Source organism: Lissotriton vulgaris, chromosome 2_1 (genome assembly GCF_964263255.1).
Source record: "Lissotriton vulgaris chromosome 2_1, aLisVul1.2, whole genome shotgun sequence".
NCBI lineage: Eukaryota > Metazoa > Chordata > Amphibia > Caudata > Salamandridae > Lissotriton > Lissotriton vulgaris.
This window is the reverse complement of record NC_141687.1, coordinates 1,033,456,274-1,033,474,556: the sequence shown is the minus strand read 5'-3', so window position 1 is coordinate 1,033,474,556 and position 18,283 is coordinate 1,033,456,274. Positions and strand designations below refer to the sequence as shown.

Genomic DNA, 18,283 nt, shown 5'->3' with positions numbered 1-18,283 from the left:
AAAATGATAAAAAACTAGATCTTGGGATCAAACGTTATAAAGAAAACAAAACCACCACACAAAAAAAGGGCTAGAAAAAAAGGTCTATGCTATTAAATGAGAAATGTTGGCTCTATACTGAGGCACCCTCTGTGGCATACACCTCAGTGCACATTGTTTGTAGACTGAAGATAGGTACTACAGAAAGTTTTCCTTTTACAATTAGAAACCTAACTGGAGGTCAAAGATGTTCAGTTGTCCAAGCGCGTACACTACAGCTAAAACGTCTCAAAGCTAGATACACTTGGAAAGGTGTCTCGCTGTAGACTTTAACATTGTCACCGTCATGGTTATGTTTTCGCTGAGAGGCTTGGCCGGTCATCTCAAGTATTCAAACACTCCCCATATCTCAGGACTTTCCAACAGTTACATCCTCAAGAGATAAGTGCAAAAGGTAGGCTTTTGGGACATAAATTTAACCCCATGAATGCTCTGGTAGGCAGGAAGTAGGGACTTATTCAGTGCATAGGGAGGGAAGTGTTTGCTCTTAAGATCCAGGAAGATTTTCACTTCAAAAAGCAACTTCAACTAAAACGTGAGTTTTCCCTCAAATACAATAGAAAGCCAAACATAATCCATTAAAGATAACTAATGAACATGCATAGTTTTAAGAGACTTCACTGTTGGATTGAAAAGAATAAAATGTGCAGCAGCAGCCCGATGTGGTGTAGCACAGTGACTGCCTCTTTGTAGATTTACGTTTTAATACCTTTCCACAAAATTGCTTGTGGTGCACTGCATATTACAACAGCACTGGGCTTTGACGAGCACCTATACATTAGAAATGCAAGATCTACTGGTTTATAAAAAGGGAAACAATAAGAAACAGAGATAGATAGATAGATAGATAGATAGATAGATAGATAGATAGATAGATAGATAGATAGATATCACCCACCATAAGCCAATACATAAGATAGTTGTACTAGCCAGACAAACTCACCATCTCTTAATCAACTTTTCAGTATACTTGTTTCAGATATTTCATTTAAAAAAAAGTTAAAAGAAAAGAGAAAATGATATGTGCATATGTTAACGTAGCAAAATGTGTTTTCAATTGGGGAATACTAACCTACGCATTCTGATAGTGTGATCTGGCGAGCTACAGTTCTTTGCACCAGGAAAGGAAGACCAGAACCGCTGCCTGAAGTACAGGAATGATCCAATAAATCCTGCATAGAAAAAAAATACCTCAAGTTGGGGATTTATAAAAATATTTTTGCATAGAAAAAGGTTTCCACTGTGAGAAGCATTTCAAACTACAATTGTTTTAGTACACTTCAAGAAAATACAATTGAAAAATATACAGATAATATGCTAACAGTATTGCTAATTTAGCCTATGTGAATAGTAACATCCCTACAGTATTGATCAAACTGCAGGACATTAAATTAACTCATTCTTCCATGATTAGTGAGCTTGGAGGAATGATCAAACAGAGCAGGAAATGTAGAAGAAAGAATCCAAAAATTTTCAAATAGGATTTGTAAAACATGCACCAGACTTTCTCACAGCTGGGTTTTCATGCGGTTGGAACAGCTGATTCTGCCACACCAAGGAAACTACAAAGGGGTTAGTGTTCGCCGTAGGAGCATGAGGAGACAGCAGGAGGTGAAATATTGCATTGCATATCAGACACAGTAAAATGCGAGTAGGTCGTTCTTTCTGTAAAATATATTTTTTTAATCTAGTAATTAAAAATATGCCTTCTTTGGGTAATTATTATGCTTAAAAGACGGTCAGAATTTTTATATAGGTCAATGTGCGAACCCACATATGCATTGACTATTTACAGCAATTCTAAAATTGCAGCTGAATAAATGAAAAGTGAATGCTGTAGAAAATGTGGATTTTAAGAAGGAGCATCTTTTAACGTGAAAATGGGAAAAATAGTCAAATGCACATCTTTTGATTTAATCCAATTTTATTGGAGTTTTGAATAAAACAAAAACGTGTGCACATCATGTGAAAATAATATCAAATGTCTAAGAACGATTGAGAGGTAATATTAGTAAGACCTAAGATTCTAGTGCATACTGAAAAACTATCTCAAGGACGGAAGAATACAAGCGTCTGGGAAATGGCAGAACAACTCTCCTTACAGAGAAGCACTTAGCTAGATAAAAGAAAGAAGGAAGAGAAAAGAAAAGAAAAGGAGAAAATAAGGAGTCGCAGAGTGCGGGAACAAAGAGTGGGAAGAGAGTAAGTGGGGGCGATGAGAGTAAAAGGCGATATCTACTGTTTGACTGGGTCGGCAGGTTTGGGGTAACCTTATCCGCCAGACTGCATTGACACTCGCAAACATTTTCGTAGGGGCCACAAAGTTTTGTTTGGGATGAGACCGAGGGCCACAATGATGTTAGCACGGTGGCGGTTATGAAGGGGGTGTTTTTAGGGCGCGGGCATGGGGGGTTGTGGCAGTATGGTGGATGTAGGGGAAGCAAAGCATATACATCTAGTGACTGAATTGCAAAATGTGAAACCGGTTTACCTGGGATTAATCCTGGTTTCTCCATTTTACCAAATTGTGTGATCCCAGGCAATTGTTCTATTCCACTTTCCCTCTTTTTCTTCATTATAGTATTAAAGAGAACCTCAAAATGCATTACCTTAGGATCAGCACTGTACAAATTATATTCCTTTGTTGAATTTAATAAACTATAATGTTCATGTACAATAAGCACCCAGGTCACTCAAAGAGTGCATATAACAACTGACTTGCCTCACTACTGGAGTTGTTTTCAGGGTGGAGGGGGGAGAATGAATGGTTCTCACTTTATGTTTGAAAACTATCACTTAAAAAGAAAATAATTCTCAATGCACTTATATAAATCGGATGTGCTAAGGTAATACACTTCTGCATGTTCATGTAATACACTTTTTGATTTCTGAAGAGACCTTTTTATATTTTTACACTTATGTTGCAATATATATGTACAGATAAGGTGTTCCTAAAGTTAAGCAGCGCAAGACAACCTAGTTACTACCTTTCTTTAACTTCAATTAACGTTTAAATATGGGCATGCCTGTTTATTGTACAAATATTTTAATCATAGCACTGAGTCAAGTAAACAGCAATCCAGTGTTGTTGACCAGGGGGCAACATGCAGCCCTCTGTCCATACTTTGAGGATCACTGCACCAGAGGATTACAGACTTCTTTATAAGATCGGTTTGGTGTTACGCCCATTATAATGACCTGGATTTCTGGAAGTGCCTATCAAAAGAGACCCACAGTCACCGTACCCTGTTTGTGTTGTGTAGTTGTTTGTACATTATGTTGTCAGCACTTCTGCTAGAGCACAGCATATTCCACCATTTATTAAAGGGGATCTCAGATGTCAAGTTCCAATCTGATAGAATCGCCTTTGCTCCCAGCGAGAGCATCAGATCCAACAATAAGCATATCCTTTTCTGGAAGTGGTAAGAGGAGTGGGTTGGCCGTGATTCCTAGGATTACCGTTAAGAAGTCAATATTAAGTGGTCTCTTGAAGAGGTCTTCAACCAGGCGTTGCAGTCTGGCCCAAAAGGGATGGACCAATTTACAGGTAAGAAACATGCTTAAGGGATCCTGTCCCTTCCCCACCACCAGCAATTGTCTGTTGCAGTGAGAACTAGTTTGTAAAGTCTGGACGGTGTCCAATATGTCTTGTGTATAGACGACAATATGGTCTAGGCCAGCACTGGGGTGATATTTGCCATAAAGGGTGGCTGCCAAATTCGACTCCATGCTGAGTCCATGAAGCGGGATGACTGTGAGGGTGGTATGAAAGGTTGCCATTGCTTTATTATTCCTTTAAATTAGGATTTCGTGTGAAGCTCTAACAGTTAATGTAGGTGTGATGCAGTATGTCCTAGCCTCCTCAAATAACTCAATAAGCTGTGGAGTTCGGGGGTGTGAGCTTGAGGCACTTTCCGGATGGCACTCTATTTTCAAGAAATTGTAAAATACTTTGTCTGGAAGGTCATGACATGCATCCAATGTAGAGAATGTTATGGGGTTTACAAATGTGCCCAGGGCTCCTATTGTATTTATACCTTAGTGAGCCCGCAATTCCCAAAACAGTTTTTCCATGTAATTTAATCCTGCGATTGTTTTACTAGGAGGCTAGGACGGAGTCCAAAATATGTTTGTTCAGTAGCTTGTCTAGTCGTATTAATGCAGCGATCGTATCGAACAGAATTGGTTTTGAATGGTCTTGGGGCAGTTTTGTGACATATCGGATGGAGCTTGCAGCGGTAAGGGGTACAGGTGTGGTTACCCCCTAACATTTTGCCAGATAACTGATACTAACTTGAGTAAGTGTGCCCTTGGCCCCTGCCAATCCAGTTTCCAGGGCATGTGATCTTTCCCAAAAATGTACCTTTGTTTCCACAAATGGCACACCTCTGAGCCACATGCAAGTCTCTTATAAAAGGTACCCCTGGTACCGAAGCCCTTGTGACCAGAGAGTGCCTCTGAGGGCTGCAGCATGTATTATGCCACCCTCAGAGACCCCTCATTTTAACACCCACATGCTGCCATTGCAGGCTGGATGTTTTGGTGTACATCGAACAGAAGAGTCGACATAGCACACATCCCTGTGTGCCATGCCCACCAACACTGCCCATGGCATGGATAAGTCACTCCTCTAGCAGGTGTTTTAGCCCTAAGGCAGGGTGCACCCTACCCCAGGTGTGGACATAGCTGCATGAGCACTATGCCCCTACAGTGTCTGTGCCATTCACAGACATTGTAAGTGCAGTGAAGCTATTATCAGTACATGGGCTGTGAGTTAGTCAACACAAACTCCACAGCTCCATGATGGCTTTACTGAAAAAATGAGATGTTTGGTACCACCCATCTCAACATAATAAACCCACACTGATGAAAGTGTTGGACTTGTTATAAGATGCACTCAGAGGCCATCTTAGAGATGCCCTCTGAAAAACTCCCAACTTCTTGTGTACTGGCTGACTGTTCCCCCGCCACCCAGCTACCACCAGACAGGTTTCCGACTTCATGGGGTGGGAGCCTTTGTGCTCTTGGAGGTCAGAAACAAAGCCTGTTCTGGGTGGAGGTGCTTCACACCTCCCCAGACAGGAAAAGCAACACTTGGCAGTAAGCCTCAAAGGCTCTCACCATGGATGTGCTGATTTGGGTAGCTCCAGCTAGTGGAGATGCCCGCCCCCCCTGCCAGACACCACTTTTGGCAGCAGAACAGACAGGAAAGTGAGTAAGCAGAGCAGTGTCCACCAGGAGTGGAGGTTAACCCCCCTCTTAGAAAATCCTCCATCTTTAGTTGGAGAATTAGGCCCAATAGGAACAGGGATATGCCCCTCTCCCCAAAAGGAGGGGGCATCCAAAAGGTGTAGTCACCCTAAGAAACCGTAGCCATTGGTGACTGCCCCCAAACTTAGTAACATCCTTAAATGTAGTATTTAAGGGCGCCCTTGAACCTTGTTCCTCAGATTTGACAACTTAACTAGGACCGAAGAGCTGTTCATCAGTGGAGAAGACGGCAACTGACTTGGACCCAGCCCTACATGCATGTCTCCCCCTCCGGCAACCGGTTCCAAAAAACTGGCTTGGCCCACAGCCAGCAACCTCTAAGAGCCCCGGTGGGCCTATGCCGTCTCCGAGAAAGACTCGTCTCTTTGACACCAGATTTGTTCAGCTAAGAAACCATCACAAGGAGTCTGGATCCAGGCAGTTCTGCAACACTTACACCACTTTGCACCCAATGCCCACGGGTGGCCCACTGACCCATTGGAGTCTCCCCGGAGATCCCGACCTAGGATCCTGTGTTAGACTACCTCTCCTGGCCTTACCCTAGACACCTGCAGCCTCAACCTGAAGGGTCCCACCTGACCACAACCGGATCTGGTGAAAAAAACCTGACACTCCGGCAAAAGTAGTCCCCTGGCCTTGGTGTGCCCAGCCAACAATGTCCCACCATCCGCCCCACTAGCCAACTTACCACTCCAGTCATGGGATTCCTTTAGCCAGCCTCCAGGACCGAGCTTCCAGCTGTTTTCCCCAACCAAGGATCTCCATTGGTTTCAACGGGGCACCCCTTCCCGACACCTCCTTTGAACTCTGTACCCGGCTGCCCCTACGGCGCTGATGGTGCAGTCTCTTAACTCTTTGGTGTCCCCTCCAGGGCTGATCTTAACCTCCAGGGCATGTGTTCCTCAACCGAAGGTACTTAACTGTAACCAGTGCCTCTTCGAGGGGCCCCCAGCCTCCATAGGATAACATTGGGCCCTGTGCCCTCTGCACTCGGCCGCCCCAGTGCCGCTAGTGGTGCAGAACCTACCTTGGTCAGACCCTAGCCCAGCGTTGACCAAAACCACTTACTTACCTGTAGTTACTCACCAGTCTTTTTCCCATAGAATTGGATTGGTCTACACTATTGTACCAAGTGTGATCCTGCATTCAAAATACCTACTTTTGTATTGAAAAGCATTTTATGCACATGCAAATTATTATTTGCTACTATACAAAACCTATAACCAGTAATTGAAAGTACTGCATAAAAGTCTACTTACCTGTAACTGAGTTCAACTTTGTTCCTAGAAATAAAGGTAACAAAAGTAATATTTTTCTACAATCATTGGCAGAGTCAGTAACATTGAATGTGTGTTCCTGCCTTGTAGGAGTATGTGCACCAGATACATTCACACTACCCTCTGATAAGCCTACCTGCTCAGCCCAGATACAAATAAATTGAGAGTACGGTATTATCTACTTTAACTACTGTCATAACTCTGGGGACTCACTGGATCTGTGCACACTATACCTCTTTTTGGTATAGTATATACAGAGCCAGCTTCCTACATTGGTGGATCAGCGGTGGGGTCTATGACTTTGTAACTGTTGGATTAATTAGATAACGCCTGATCATATGACAAGACTCCTAAATTGTCTTTGAATTTAGATTTTAATTGTCAATTTTTTAAAATTGTTCAAAGTCTTGTTAGGGCTTTGGGAAAGTGCAGTTTAGTATTTTTAGAAATGTAAAACTTTCTGTAGTTAGGGGTAAAAGATTTTTAGAAGTTTTCGACCTCTCTAAAATAAATCCCCACCATTAGTGAAATAGTGACTGGTGCACAGGACAGGGGTGAGGAGCTCAACTTCACCCCCTACATTAATCTAGAGACGGGGAGCTAAGGTCCCTAAGTAGACTTAAAAATATTTACATGGGGACCCATTCCTTTAAGGTCAAGCTCCAGGAGCTCTTGGCAGAATATGAATGGGACCACCCTTCTGAAGGGGGAGATTCCTACTCGGGAGATAATGATTGTAGTGATGTGGAGAACCACCTCCAACCTCCCATGCTAAATAGTGAGGTCATTGTCTCTGTGCCCCTGACTCCAAGGGTAGAACTCACAGCACCTAGATTCCACACAGGTGGGATAGGTCTTGATGAGATCATCTAGGACAGCCTCAATAAAGAGGACATCCTTCTAGCGTGGTTGACCAAAAGAATAGATCTAGAGTTCGAATATAGGATGTTACATCGCTTGCGATTACAATGCAGTCGTTAGAACAGCGTTGGTACAAAGCAAACCATTACATCGCAAGTATTTTCAATGACTTGCTGTAGGAAGTGCACTGGACTTAGGAATAGTATAATTTACTATTCCAACTCCAGTGTGTGCAACAGTAGGGAAGGTGTTTGAATAGTAAATTATACTATTCCTTAGTTTAGCGCATCTCCTACAGCAAGTCGTTGAAACGACTTGAGAAATATTAGTTTGCGTTTTAAGAACTCGGTCACTGTAATGACTGCGTTGTAATCGCATGCGATGTAAACGCTATTGCCCCTAGAGTAAAATTTCCTGGCTCTAGAAAAAGAGAACAGAGATAGGCTTACCTCCCATCAGTGTTTCCTTGGCCACTGTTTTGAAAGAGTGCTGAACATATAGTGAAGCTACAGCTAGAAACTGTTCTAGCTTAGGATCTGTCCTACTTACAATGTGTTCTGGATTCACTGAGGGCCAGGTTTAGACCACATTGGTGGGCATTTTCACACACAAGATTATACAGTTACCCCTTTTTACAGAGTCTTCCATTTCTCAGAAGCCAGCTGCGAACTCCAAAGGCACAGTGTGGCCAATGACCAGCGTGCAGAGTTCTGGAATGGTTTGAAATCACCACTTGCACTCACTGTCCATGCCCCTTCAAACCAAATGCGCATTGCCTCCAACCATCTACAGGAGGGCAAACTAAACCTTGTGCTCAGCCACCAGGCACACAAACCACATTGCGAATGGCATTTCAACTGTGCTCTAAGGGCTCAGCCACCACCCATGTGCTGAGTATCTGTGCTTCTACAACTAACTGCAAACAGCCTCTGGCTGTGTACAACTGACAAAAAGTTTCATCGAGTCACAGTACCCCAATCACAACAAGCACAGCCAGAGACAGCACAATGCAGGCTATGGTCACACGTGGTGGCCTTCTGCCATGCAGTAGGTTCAGCTCCTGGGCACTTGAATCTGCAGCCCACAGCAAGAAGCAATGGGTGCAGGGCAAAGCTTTCAGTTATACGCTGTGAGGCGCACTGCGACCCCTGAACATACTGCATCTGCCCTGAGCGATGTGCATTAAGTTCCTTGTTAAGCACAGGACCAAGGCAATGCTCGGTCACCAGCCATTTTGGCAACACCAAATCTGCTGCACAGCCTTTGGTATGGCACTTTCCAAAAGTGTCCCTGTAGATCTACTATTTCATGGTCAAGTAATCGATCATTTCATCTTAGAAATGAGTCGGGTCAATTCCAAATAGCCAACCAAGTGCATCGGGACGCAAGCTTTGACTCAGACTTTACACCCTGAATCACCTTTCATCATCTATGGGGTCAGAGTAACCTCCACTTGTTCCTGCATTACCGACCACACCGTTTCCAGGCTTTTTATCTTTAAGTGAGATGTGGCGAGTCAATGTCCTGCTCTGAGAAAAAACAGACCAGTACAGCTTTTGGTCAGAGTAGCAATCACATTTTTTTCAGAACAAAATACAGAGTAGCAATCACATTTTTAACTGTCCACCAACTCATTTTGTATCTCTGGACTTAAAATAGTTGATATTGGACAGTCAGCAGATCTGAATTTGTTAACTAACAGTATTAAATAATTAAAATAAACAAAAGATTGGGAGAGGGTGTGAACGACTAGGGCGGCCCATCTCAAATCTGGGGAACCGGTTTAGATAATTGGCATTGATGCGCAACATCATGTGATTCTGGGAAAATCACTAAATGTCCCTGCGCTCATGTAAAGCGCTCTGATATCCAATACCTTTGGGTCAAGTTTGCACTATATAAAAAATGTTTAACTTCATGTCCGGTTCAGTTTAATTCCACTCCAACAAGTTCTACTGTCGACCAAAGCAAAATTATGTATGAACTTAAAATGGAAAATGGTCATCCTGCATCATCACTAATTGGTCCTCTAACCAACAAATTTGATAAATAATTTAAGAACACAAACTTAGAAAGGTAAAAGAGTGGTCCAACAAAATTCAGGCAGATTAGATAAAGATTACCAGAGTTGTTGGCAATGCAACATTTCCATTGCCTACCCAAATCAATCATAACAAAATATTTGCTATCACTGTCTCAGTTAAATCATGCCATTGTAAATGTGCAAAGCCACTGAAATTAACCAGTTAACTGAAATAACAATAACTGGTGCCTTAAGATACCTATACTATAACTAGCGCCCCCGCCATGAGCATTTTTCTAATCAATAATTTCATTGCAAATGTTGCAGTGATATCAGTGATCTTATGGAAGATGTCATGAGTGATGTAATATGTGGGATAATTTTGCATTGCATGGAGACGGCGCGAGCTATAGTTACCTTAGGGCAAGAGATATAGCTAGTTACTCTAGATCACTAACTGGTGAATTTCAGTGGTTTTGTATATTTAAAACGAGTGGAACGGCCTTCACAACGCTGGCTTAGCCATGCATGCAGTTTCCAAGTAAGCCTTCCCGCGCTTGCCTTAACCATGCATGTGCCTTAACAACGCATGTGCGTGGTAAGGCAATGCGCAGTCTAGTTGCCGAGCAGAAGGGGAAGGCAGGAAGAGGAAGACTAGGGAGAGGACATGGTGAGGTAAGTGATGCTGGGGCTTTGTCTTCGGGGGTGCAGGGGTTAGTTTATTGGGGTGGGGCTAGGTTTTGGGACTAAGGAGAGGGTTGGGGTTTTTAGGGCTGCGTGATTTAGGCATGTGTTGTACCATCATACAACCGTTATAAGATGGCATCTTCTAACAGACCTCTTCATCCAACTATAGTGTCACTTTACCCTTTGGCTTTTCAGGGAATATCTAGGGGATTTATTTTAATGTAAAGTAATCTTTTATTACCATACGTAAAGCCAACTCCCAAGGACACAGTGAAAGAGCGACTCTGGGAAAGGGGGTCCCTCGAAGCCTCTTAAGGCTCTGTAGGGGAAACATGTGCCCCCTTTTCCTATAATTTCTCTGTGACCCAGCCCATTTGGACAGGGAAAGGCATGATTCCCCTCCCCCAATATAAATGTTTTGGGGGGGTGGGGGAGGTGTCGCACCACCCCACTCCCCTCATAATATATTTTTTGGCCCTGGGGGTATAGGGTTCCCGGGGCCTTTTAAGCCTCAGGCACAGAGTAGAGGGGCTGCACCCCCTCTCCATTAAAGTATACATGGCCCCTGGTGAATGAGTCCCCGAGTCCCATGTATGGCCCTGGAAGGGGTTGGGGAGCTGTAAAAAAAAAAAAAAAAACACAAACACACACTTTTTTTCTTTTTAACTGAACAGAGGATAAGTAGCCAAGTCCTGTAATGAAATGAAGGAAATGAAATGAAATGTATATTTGTAGAGCGCGATTGCTGCCCTAAGGCGTCCAAGCGCTAGCGGCAAGTATGATTTGCTTAACAAAAGGGAAACGCTGAAGAATTAATGAGGAACCTTAAAGAGAAAAGTCTTCAGCTGTTTCCGAAAGGAGGAAAGGTTAGGGTTGGACCTAAGTTACAGGGGACGTGAGTTCCATAGCTTGGCGGCATTATGAGTGAACATCCTGCCGCCAGCTCTAGCCTTTTTTATTCTAGGGACAATAGCCATAAACGCCTGGCTAGAACAAAGATTTCTGCTAGGATGATACTGTGTAATTAGATCCCGGATGATAGCCGGTCCTGTGCCCCAGAAGGCTTGGTGGGATATACACATAGCCTTGAAGGCAATTCTTTGTCGCACTGGTAGCCAATGCAGACTGCTCAGTCGAGGTTTGGCTGACAGTCTGCGCGGCAGCTGGAGCAATGTGCGGGCCACGCAATTTTGCACTATCTGTAACTTACGCAGTGTCTATTCAGGGACACCGAGATAGAGGACATTGCTAAAGTCCAAACGTGACTGAATCAGACCCTGAATGGCCACTTGCTTTGCCTCCATTGGCAGAAGAGGAAGAACTTTCTTCAACATCCTAAGGAGGCCAAAGCAGGTAGCCAAAAGTTTTGTAGCCTGGGTATTAAAAGATAGAGCTTTGTCCAGCCAGACCCCCAAGGCTCTTTATATTGTCCTAGGGGGTTGGCGGGGTGCCAAGGCATGGGGGCCACAGGGAATTAAAAAAAGTGGGGTTCGTGGGACCCAGGAGCATCAGCTCCGTTTTGTCCCCATTAAGTTTAAGGGAGGAAAAAGTTATCCATCCCTTTACCTCCGCCAAGCACTTAGTCAGCCCACCCGAGGCTGAAAGACCATCCTCCTGCACCAAGGAGACCACTATCTGAGTGTCATCCGCGTAAGAGATGATTTTAATACCAAACGGACGGACCACCTCAGCCAGTGGTCTCATGTAGGTGTTAAATAGCGCAGGGCCTAAAGAGGAGCCCTGCGGGACTCCAACACCTCAGTGGCCTACTAGTGGATACCGTAATGGGGGCCTACAACATTTTACCTCAAGTTGCAGGCAGTCAATCAGAGCCTTGCTCCAGCGGGAGCAAGACGGACAAGAGTAACAAGCATTAGAAATGTATTAGGTCTCGCATTTTTTTGAGTTGGGGGGCTATTGGCATAGCTCAACTGCTACCGGACAGAAATTTCTGCTGCCGAAAAGAGCACTGAAAGCCTAAAACAATGTTGATAGCCTACAAAATAAAAAGGCAGATCAGGATGACCGGGAGGTACCGTGGACGTATTGGGACAGCCAACGCAAGCAAACAATGAGTAAAATCGCCTGGGCGTAAGCCAAGCGCGCAAAGGCGGGAGAATCCGACCCAATCCACCAATAAAACTCTCCGTATTTCCAAATAGCACAACAACGTACAAATGGCAATGCATGGGCATGCCAAAAAGCTGATAGAGGAGAAACAACATGTCTTGCAGACAGCGCATGTGCGCTGCCTATTCACCTTTAAAAATATAAAGCACCCTAGGCGAATCAGAAGGCTTTTTAATTTTTTTTTTTTATTGGGTATGAAGGTATGAAGGACTCATGAGAATCCCTGGAACCCAATCATGCAGATTATACATATATTTTTGGAGCCTAATATCTCCAAAACTATTAAATGAATTTACCCCAAATGACAAAAAGCACACTTTCTGGACCAAGATCTACTGTCCTGCCAAATTTGATGTACTGCCATTCAGCAGTTTTTGCAATATCGCTGTTCAAAGAAAGTCTACGGAAAACGCATGGGGATTTTGTGTTTTGGGGTCAGGCATTTTTCTTGGCTCCCACTTGACGGATCACATAGAAAAGTTCCAGGGAGGAGCAGAGGTGGATGAACGTTTTCTTTAGGAAGTTTAATGAAAATTCTTCAAACGCCATCAAAGTTATTAGCAAACCAAAAAATGCTCTTCCTATGGAAAAGTAGACCCAACTATAAATACCCACTGGCGACAGCCACTTGGTAATATATAGATGCAGACTTTCTCTTCAAATACATTTTTTTACAGCTGTAATGTGGAGAATTAAAACCATTTTACTTCCTCCTATGTTTAAGTAGTAGATATAACACTTTTCTACCTTTTAAAGAAAAAATTAATGGGAATGGTATTTATTGATGTATAGACTAGTAACAAACCCAACGTACGAACTGTGGCACATACATCATTCAGCTTTGTATGGATTTTTTGGACAACCCAATCTCTTGCTATGTTCTTAAATCTTGAATGAAAGGCTCTATATCCTGATATTGAGTGGTCAGCGGACAAAAAAGAAACTTCCAGCACTGCTAATATTTGACACTTCCTACATAGCAATTTGATCATCAACTTGTGCTTAATATATGCTTAGCTTTTTCTATACTGCATTTGATTACATAGTTAAGCCCAGGAAAATATAACTTACAGCTAATGTACTATCTCCAACATTTGATGCAATAAGTCCATCTATGGTTCCATATTCTGCATCTCTGGCATTAAGACGTTCAAGCTGGCGTTGTTGGATTTTTCGGAAGACAAGAACGGCAACCGCAGACAGAATGATCAACACAATCACAGGAGCAAGAATCACAATGGCCAAGGTTTGCACACTGTAATTCAAAGCATCTCCATTTCTGGCTTTATCTTCAAAATAAAAGTAACATATGTCCTTGGTTAAAATTGCAAACAAATCTTTATTCATAAAATATTACATTACTATTTTCAGAATAATTAGGCAACTTATCAGTAGTGACGTTTCTGGTGGATACTTCCTCTAGCTGCAGATTCCTCCTCGCATTACTTTCATTAGGCATCAAACTGAATCCAGAAATGTTGAAACAGCTCTCCTGCATGATAGAGGACACAATGACTCCGACTACATGCTGGGATCTCCCAGGATGTGACAAGACAGAGCCATACATGGAGCCACCATTGCACCCTAAAGTTAGTTCCTGTCCTGTTTTCCACACCTTCGGAGGCACAGATGAGACTGATAAAAGTTACTGAAATGCAGTGCAGAAAAACTAACATGGAACCTTATTAAACATATAAAGTTACTCCTTAGAACAGAGATGTGTGTGGATAACTGAGAAATCTGGAGATAGTGTATCCACTTGAATTATAATTGCTGAAGGGAACATCATTCTAATAGATACTCTTACTTGCACATGAATTCACATCACCAATCAATTACAAAGCAATAAAGCCAGAGGAGAAGGGTCAGAGGACAAACTCCGAGTCCCAAAAATGGCTAACATAAGAAAACCTTTAAGTTTCTACTCCATACCTATTTTATTAGACCATATGATACAAGCCAAATGTTCAGATTTTTTTTTGTATTTTTAAACGTTACAGCTGTAAAATGTCCTGAGATAGGTCACCTCTCTCTGATTGGGAGAAGGGCTTTCTTCTAAAGTACCCAGAAATACCCATCTCACCCTCCCTAGACAGGGCAAAAGAAGAGATCAGACCTGGACACCAAATCCAGTGTCAAGACTGGATCTAAAACGTTGTCTATCAGCCCCAAAATCATAATTAATTTAGCAAAAAGTGATCCCTTTTAGGATCCTACAAAAAGGAAACTTGCAACGTGCTCTCTCTCAAACAGCATGGAGTAACGCGCGAATAGGCACTTAGCTTTACAGGAGCTAAGATCCCAGAATAAAATAATGTGTCTATCAGCTGAACCCACAGAAATTCTCTAAAAGACTCTGAGCAAGAAGAGGAACCAACACCTATAAAACTATGAGCCTTTAGCCCAGTGCCCACAGTTGACAGACGAGAAGCAACTTCACAGAGTTCAGAGGCTGATCTATCCCAAACACACATGACATTTTAGAACACTGTCATTCAAAGCCAATAAGGATTCGGACATCAATAGTCTACACTATTTCGGCCAGAATATTAACTTCAATCTCTGTGGCAGGCAACAACAAGTATCTTAAAAGACATTAGCCCCATGAAAGATCTGAAGAATTCAAAATAGGGCTACTCCAAATACTCGAAAACTGACCTAGAAACAGTGTCATGAAGCACACACTGGTATCATCACGTAGGCTGAAACAAAGATTGTGTCCTTTGGTATCAAAATAATTGCTGCCAATATCAGGAATACTGGTGGGGTCAACCAGAACGAGAGACAAGACAGCTAGCAGAGGCATGGTCAAAGAACTGAGGCATCAAACGCACATCAGAAGGTGTCAGAGGAGGGGGCAGCATAGCCTAGGAGTAAATCACCTCTTCAGCAGGGTTAGTACAATCGGCCTGAAAAGCTGGCAACGGACTCTGTGGTACCGGAATCAGAGGCAGGAGTCAATCATTGGGCTAATGTCCACAAAGGTAGCACATGGATCCAAAGGTAACATTAAGGGCTAATTTAGGAAACATATTCGCCAACCAGAAATGTCAGGCAACTGGGACAGACTGAGAGAAAGGACAGTCCTCAGTTCAGTAAGTCACAAACTTGGAATTAAAGAAATTCAGGGGAAGGGATGGGACATCTCAGTACCTATTTTGGAAGCAGGATCTGGTGATGCACCAATGCCTATCTTCATTGTGGCCTCTAGACACATTAGGAATCCCCACCTGGTCCTTGACAGATGTCGACAGAAAACAATTGACAACAGGCCTGGAGGCTAAGAGAGAGCCCAAACCCATGAGTAGACACTGTGGGAGCTGGATGATGGAGCTCAGGAATGACCGAGGTGGCACAAACGCCAGCCTAACCGCTTGTTCCCTGAAGCACCTTAACAGAGAGCAACTCTACAACCATGATGAAGGGTACAGAAAAACTGACGTCAGAGAAAGGGGTGATGCCATATAGAGCATTGCGAGGTCACATCCAGGCATGTACTGCACTGAATAGCAGCCATGGCACAACCTACTGGCACAGGAGAGCTATTTCCATGTTTACAGATTCATTCTGGTTCCTGAGGAGTTTCACATGGTGAGGAATTTGCAGGTGAAGTCTCCATTGATATGTTCCTTTTGGTTAGAATACTCGCCACTAACCTTAAATGAAAATGGGTGAGCACACACCTTGGACACAGGCATCTTACCTTTCAGTTTTGAATACATTTAGGATCTTACCTTAACCACAATATATATATTGTATGGATTATCAACATGAAGAGTTATCACATTAATATTAGGCAGTAAAGACCCAGTGATGTGGAATTCTGACAACAAGAACATCTTATTTGGAATGAAAAGAAAAACGAGCATTCATGTTTTTTTTATCCACTGGATAATCAGACTCAAGTCCTTGTAGCACAAACCCTTTGGCTGCAAGTTTACAGTGCCACAATATGGCTGCTGGAAAGAGGATCATAAGGCACCCATATGTCTCATAGGTTCAGAATAGTATATATATTGTTCATTAATGCAAATCTTTACTATTAGGTTGCATGCTCTAAGAAAACAGAGTAAGCTACACGCTCACTTTGTATTAACAACAATTGTTCCATTAAAAAAATGGGCTGAAATATTGCCAACACTTAATGTGACTTTTTTGTGTGTGTGTTACCAGAGTTGCTTATTCCTTCTATGTAAATACATGCAGAAGAATGGAAGCAACGCCGGTAATCATATTTTGAAAGCTAACAAAGTGCAACTTGAAAAAAAATGTATACACGGATTGCAGACAGATTTGCGATCTATTGTGTACTTTGTTTGCTTTCATGGCAATCAAACAATATTTGTAACAAAAAAAACAAAGATTACAGTTTTACTAAATTGTAGTTCCATTTTAAAGAAAACTTTAAATACCATTTTTCTAAAGCATAATTTAATTAAATGGGTGTGATGCATACAATTATATAGAACAATAATCATGAAGAATTCGAGTAAAATCATTATGGCACCCGTACTTCAGTAACAAAATAACAAAAGCATTACCACACATCTATGACCTTGCACTGGTGCACATTTATGACTTTAAGGAATTCACTAGAGTTCATGCAAAAACTGCAGGTTCCCAGGAATAATCTTGGCCAACCCTCCTTAATTGCTTTTTTCACATGAGCAAACACACTTTGCGTAGTATGTGCTCATGGGGAAATCTGCACAGCATATTCACCTGTTAGGAAACATATTGTCAATTAAAGGGAAAACACATAGGAAAAAGTCCATATACACTTACATAATACATAGGACATACACAATGGGGAAGAGGAGGTATAACAATAAAGAAAGTAAGAAAAGAGAAAAATATACCTCAGGGGAACCAAACTAACACAGAAATAAGGTGGTGCAATAAATTAAACACACCAAAACTTAATATAAGAATTCTACATAGGATTATTATAGAAAGCGGATGGGATAACAGAGAACCAGCCTACTACGTCATACAAGATCATGGAAGCGGCTCGTAGGGATAGATGTCCATACTTTGAGGTGTCACAGGTTGGGCCTGCTAATCATAAATTCTTTCTGGGATTATTTAAAATCCTGATGTGATGAAGTGAGACAAAACTCTGTGGGAAAAGAGTTCCAGATTTTGTGGAAACCACCTACGTCGGATTGAAACAGAGTATATAGTTTCTTAAAAGAGAGAACTTTGAGCCACAGTAAGTCTGTGCTAATCAGGAGTCGGCGTTTGCCAGCTGGAACAAATGTACTCAACAGAGACGATGTTTAGTATTTTGTGTACCGAACATCAAGTCTATCTTTAATCTTAATTTACAGCAAAGATTTAATCGACTGGCAAGACCTCCTAAAGTGCGATTCACTTACAACCATTTTTCTATTATACAGTGTTTATTTCCACTAAGTTAGGTGCTCTTGGCTTGTTGTTGAAAGGTTTTTTTATTTATAGTAAGAACATTGGCCACCTGATTTAGAAATACTGCCATAAACTCTGAACGTTGATCACTCAAGGTCCGAGTGGTAGTTTCCATTTCAGAAATGTAAGCCTTTATTAAGCATGAAGCCCTCCACGGACACTTGAAATAAAGCCCACTTTATGATGTCAAACACAGAAACAAAACTTGATAAGACACAGGAACATGTCTAATGACTTTGTGAACAAATGCATCCATTGCAAGAATCTGTGCGTTGACCTCCGGCTCACAGGTTTCAATCCCGGTAAGGCCACTCAGCTTTTTATCCTTCATAAATAGATAAAATGAGTACCAATGGATTGTGTTGATTATTCAGCAGTAAGGTACCCCTTTAATTGAACGTGAAGTTTAAGCACAAGTTAAGTGACTATGTTGGAGATAAGACCGTGATATACTTGACTTTAACTAACCTGTAGGGTTGTTGGAGGTTAAATGTTCTGCAAGAAGAGATGCACACTAGGAAATATATATATCTGTTCTGGACATTCATCACCTAAGCAGCCATCCTCT

The 18,283-nt window shown here is 42.3% G+C and overlaps 1 protein-coding gene across 2 annotated transcripts in view; it reads right to left on the bottom strand.

Annotated features, from left to right (window-relative positions):
- The window catches only part of ACVR1 (activin A receptor type 1), a 366,339-nt gene that overhangs the window by 174,128 nt on the left and 173,928 nt on the right, over nucleotides 1–18,283 (bottom strand). For both annotated transcript variants that reach the window (XM_086956669.1, XM_086956670.1), the window contains 2 exons: nucleotides 13,360–13,577; nucleotides 1,112–1,211 (listed from right to left, as the gene is read on the bottom strand). In XM_086956669.1, the coding sequence (XP_086812795.1) occupies nucleotides 1,112–1,211; nucleotides 13,360–13,577 (318 nt within the window). The remainder of the gene's footprint in view (nucleotides 1–1,111; nucleotides 1,212–13,359; nucleotides 13,578–18,283) is intronic.